At 57.4% G+C, this 3,442-nt stretch overlaps 1 protein-coding gene across 1 annotated transcript in view; it reads right to left on the bottom strand.

Annotated features, from left to right (window-relative positions):
• Nucleotides 1-2,684, bottom strand: part of PRDM13 (PR/SET domain 13) — a 5,741-nt gene extending 3,057 nt beyond the window's left edge. The window contains exons 1-3 of the mRNA XM_042894907.1: nucleotides 2,544-2,684; nucleotides 1,270-1,401; nucleotides 1,069-1,189 (exon numbers count right to left, since the gene is read on the bottom strand). Coding sequence (XP_042750841.1) covers nucleotides 1,069-1,189; nucleotides 1,270-1,401; nucleotides 2,544-2,684 — 394 coding nt within the window. The remainder of the gene's footprint in view (nucleotides 1-1,068; nucleotides 1,190-1,269; nucleotides 1,402-2,543) is intronic.
• Between the last annotated feature and the right edge of the window lie 758 nt (nucleotides 2,685-3,442).

The raw sequence follows: 3,442 nt of genomic DNA, 5'->3' as shown, positions 1-3,442 counted from the left end.
AAAATAAAAATAAAAATAAAAATAAAAATAAAAATAAAAATAAAAATAAAAATAAAAATAAAGTATATCGAAAAAGAAAGATCGGGTCTATCTCATAACGTTAAGATCAATTCGATTGGGTTTCGTTTGTTCAAGCTTTCGAAAATATTGAAACTAAAATGAAAATTTCTTCCACTCTGTTTTTTGGTTGTATTTCTTTTCTTTTTCTCTTTTTCCCCAGTTTTCCATCCTTAGCATTAGAGCTTCAGCATTCGAATTCCGGCCCAGCACCAATCGGGCTGGGAACGGCGGGGCCGTGGGGTCGGCTCGGACGTGAAGGTGGGTCCCGCTGCTGTCCGTGGGGGGTGCAGAGCCGGGGCTGCCTCTCCGGGTACCGCCTCGGCACATGGAGCCATTAGAGAGTTCCTGCGCGTGTTCGACGGCAGGCGGTTTCCCAGCGTCAGTTCCAGCGGTTCCGGAGTGCCCTGTGGTCGCGTCGGGCGAGGCTCGGGCTGAAGTTTTCCAACTTCCTTTCCCCCATTTTGTGCATTACCACGTTGTCACTGATTGTTCGCAGCGTAAAGGTGAAGTGTACAATTCCAGCTGAGAATCGGTTTGCGCATTGAAGCGAGTGGTCCAGGGCCGATGTCTTTCCATTCCCAATGTCCTCGGGCGTCTTAGGGACATTTAGGGCCGGTTTGAGCTTCACCGAATGTTCCACGTTCTCACTGACCGCGGTTCTGCCCGCGTTACACCCCGACACGCGTATGCGAGGCTCCGGCCGGGGCACACGCGAGGGGGCAGCGATATTTCCACGTACACACACCTCCCCTCCAGAGGCACTTAGCCGCAAAGTTGTTTCCTATAGCCCCACCGCGCACTCGGCGATGTTACGTTGTGCCCCTGCCGGAGCGCCCCGAGGGGTGGGGCCCTACCGTACGCTACCGCGGATCGCCCTTCGGAAATCGGCAACTGGGGCTCGTGCGGAGAGGTTTGAAGTCCCCGTGCCGGCACGCTGCTCCGGTGGGGTTACCTCGCACTCACCCACCACCCGTATTGCACGTGGGGACCCGGCAACGCGTCCCGTACCTTTCTCGTCGTGCGTGGGGGTGGCGGTGAGCGGGATGTCGAACCACTGCGCCAAGGGGTTGGAGTACCACACGGTGAGCTCCTCGCCGGGCTGCACGTCGCGCAGCGCCCGGTAGAAGATCTGCGTGGGGGCAGAAGGGGCACTCGGTCAGAGAGCCGCGGGGGCGGCGCGAGGAGCGGCGAGGGACGGGCGGGGTGTACCTGTCCTCCCGGCAGGTCCGCGACGGCCTCCAGAGTCTGTTCCTGGGCGTTGCGGGCGGCCCGGATTAACCCTATCCACTCCAAAGCGGAGCTGCCGGCTTCATCCACCAACTCCCCTCTCACCATCCGCACCTGGAATACAGCGTCGCCGCCGTCACTTCTCTCCCGAGCCGGGGCGGAAAGATCCCAAGGGTGTCCCCTGAGCCCCCTGCGGCCCGGCCCCGTTCCTACCCATCGGGGCACCGTCGGTGTTTTCTTCAGCGCCATAGAACCTCTGGGACCGGCCCGGAGCGAGCTCTGGGGATGGTAGACCCGGGCCTGGCTCTGGTCTGCAGCTGCGTGTAGCAGCACTGCTCTAAATGCCCCCAGGTATGGTGATACTGGACACTCGATACTTTTTCCTTTATTTCCTTTTTTTCCCCATTTTTTCCCCTTTTTTTCCTTTCTCCCTCCTCCCGCCCCACCCCCCCCCCCTTTTTTTTTTTTTTTGTTTCCTTTTTTTCCCTTTTCTTTTCTTTTCTTTTCTTTTCTTTTCTTTTCTTTTCTTTTCTTTTCTTTTCTTTTTTTTTTTTTCTTTTTTTTTTTAGGGTTTGTGCAGCCCCTGGGTCCACGCAGAGCGAACGCGCAAGGCACGGGGACGGGTCGGGGGCAGAGGGAGAGGGGAGCGGGTGCTGCGCAGCGCCGAGGTCCCGGCAGAGCCATCCTTCATAACCTGCTTACCCGTACAAAGGGAAAATAAAGTGCCCATCCGCCGAATGACCGTGCAATAAAAGTCATCGGAACAAAGCGCTCTAGAGCGACGAACTGAGGGAGCCAGATGAGAAATAAATTTGAGCGGGCTGGCAGAGCGTTTAAAAACAATTAAAGGGCATTAAAAACCCGAGCGGAACGCGCAGGGGTGGGAGGCGGTCTGGGCTTTCCGCCCGCACCCACAGCCTCGCAGACGAGCATCCCCCGTAGGTCCGAGCCCGGGACCGGCACCGGGCGGTTCTGAGCTCTGCTGCTGGGCCCTGGAGCTTCCCCGCTCCCGGCCGTGCGCCGTGGGCTCCGAGGAGCGCAGTTCCGCGGGACGGGGCGGGCACCGAGCGGCTCCGAAGCCGGGTGAGGGCTAAGGGGTAAGGGCTAAGGGGTAGGGGCTAAGGGGTAGGGGCTAAGGGGTAAGGCTGTCCGGCCGTGGCAGACAGCAGAGCGGCAAGGGAGAGGGGAAAGCAGCTTCTTCTCCCAAGCTGAGCGCAACGCGAGGTCCGGCGGTGCGGCAGACGGGAGGGAAATACCTTTTTCTTGGGTCCCGGCTCTCGGCGGTCGGACAGGTACTTGCCCAGTTTGAAGATGCCCGGCACGGGCCCCAGGCGCAGCCCGGCGGGGATGCAGCTCTCGGCGCTCACGCTGATGGCCGGAGCCCGGCTCGCGTGCATCGCTGCCTGTGGGGCCGAGCGCTGGGGACCCCGAGCACTTAACGGGGCGGCGGGGCCGGGGCCGAGGAGGACGAGCGCGGCGTATCTCCGCCCGCAGAGTGACGCGGCCGCGCGTGCGGGGCGGCTTTTGAATGGGCGCAGGAGGGGGACCCCGCGGCGGGCGGGTGCTGCGGGGCCGCGGTGAGAGAGTCGGCTCCTCGAGCAGCTGCGGGTCCCATCCGCGAGGGTCACATGGAGCCGTTCCCTCACCCTCCCGCATAATCAGGCGCTGTGAATGGGCGGCGAACAATGGGCCGGGCGACCTTCCCATTCCTAAAAATCCAATTTGTCAAGGGCAAAGAAAAGGCGCTGATGAATCAAAGGTCTGGAGGGACCATTAATCCTCAGCATGGGGTATTGTCCCCGCGACAGTTACGATATTTTAAGTGACAAATCCACTGTATAATTTCCCCATAAATTTTGCTTCCTTTTATTGTTCCCCGACAAACCAGTTTTGGAAAATAAGTGACTACTTTAAGTCTACTTGGCTGAGCCCTTTGAGGTTTAATATACTTCAAAGATTTTTAATTCTCTCCCCTCGGCTTTATTGTAAAGGCGATTAAACAAAGAGATGGGGAATGTTTGGAGGACTTGTTAACTTCTATTGATCCCCGGCGTGTGCCATACAGAAGTTGGGCAGGTACTTGATGGGAAAACACCAGAAAATACCTACACTTTTTTTTTTTTTTCTTCTTTTTTTTCTTTTTTTTTTTTTTAAG

This window comes from Lagopus leucura, unplaced genomic scaffold (assembly GCF_019238085.1).
Source record: "Lagopus leucura isolate 7727_CA_CO unplaced genomic scaffold, USGS_WTPT01 Super-Scaffold_73, whole genome shotgun sequence".
Lineage (NCBI taxonomy): Eukaryota > Metazoa > Chordata > Aves > Galliformes > Phasianidae > Lagopus > Lagopus leucura.
This window is presented reverse-complemented; position numbering and strand designations above follow the sequence as displayed.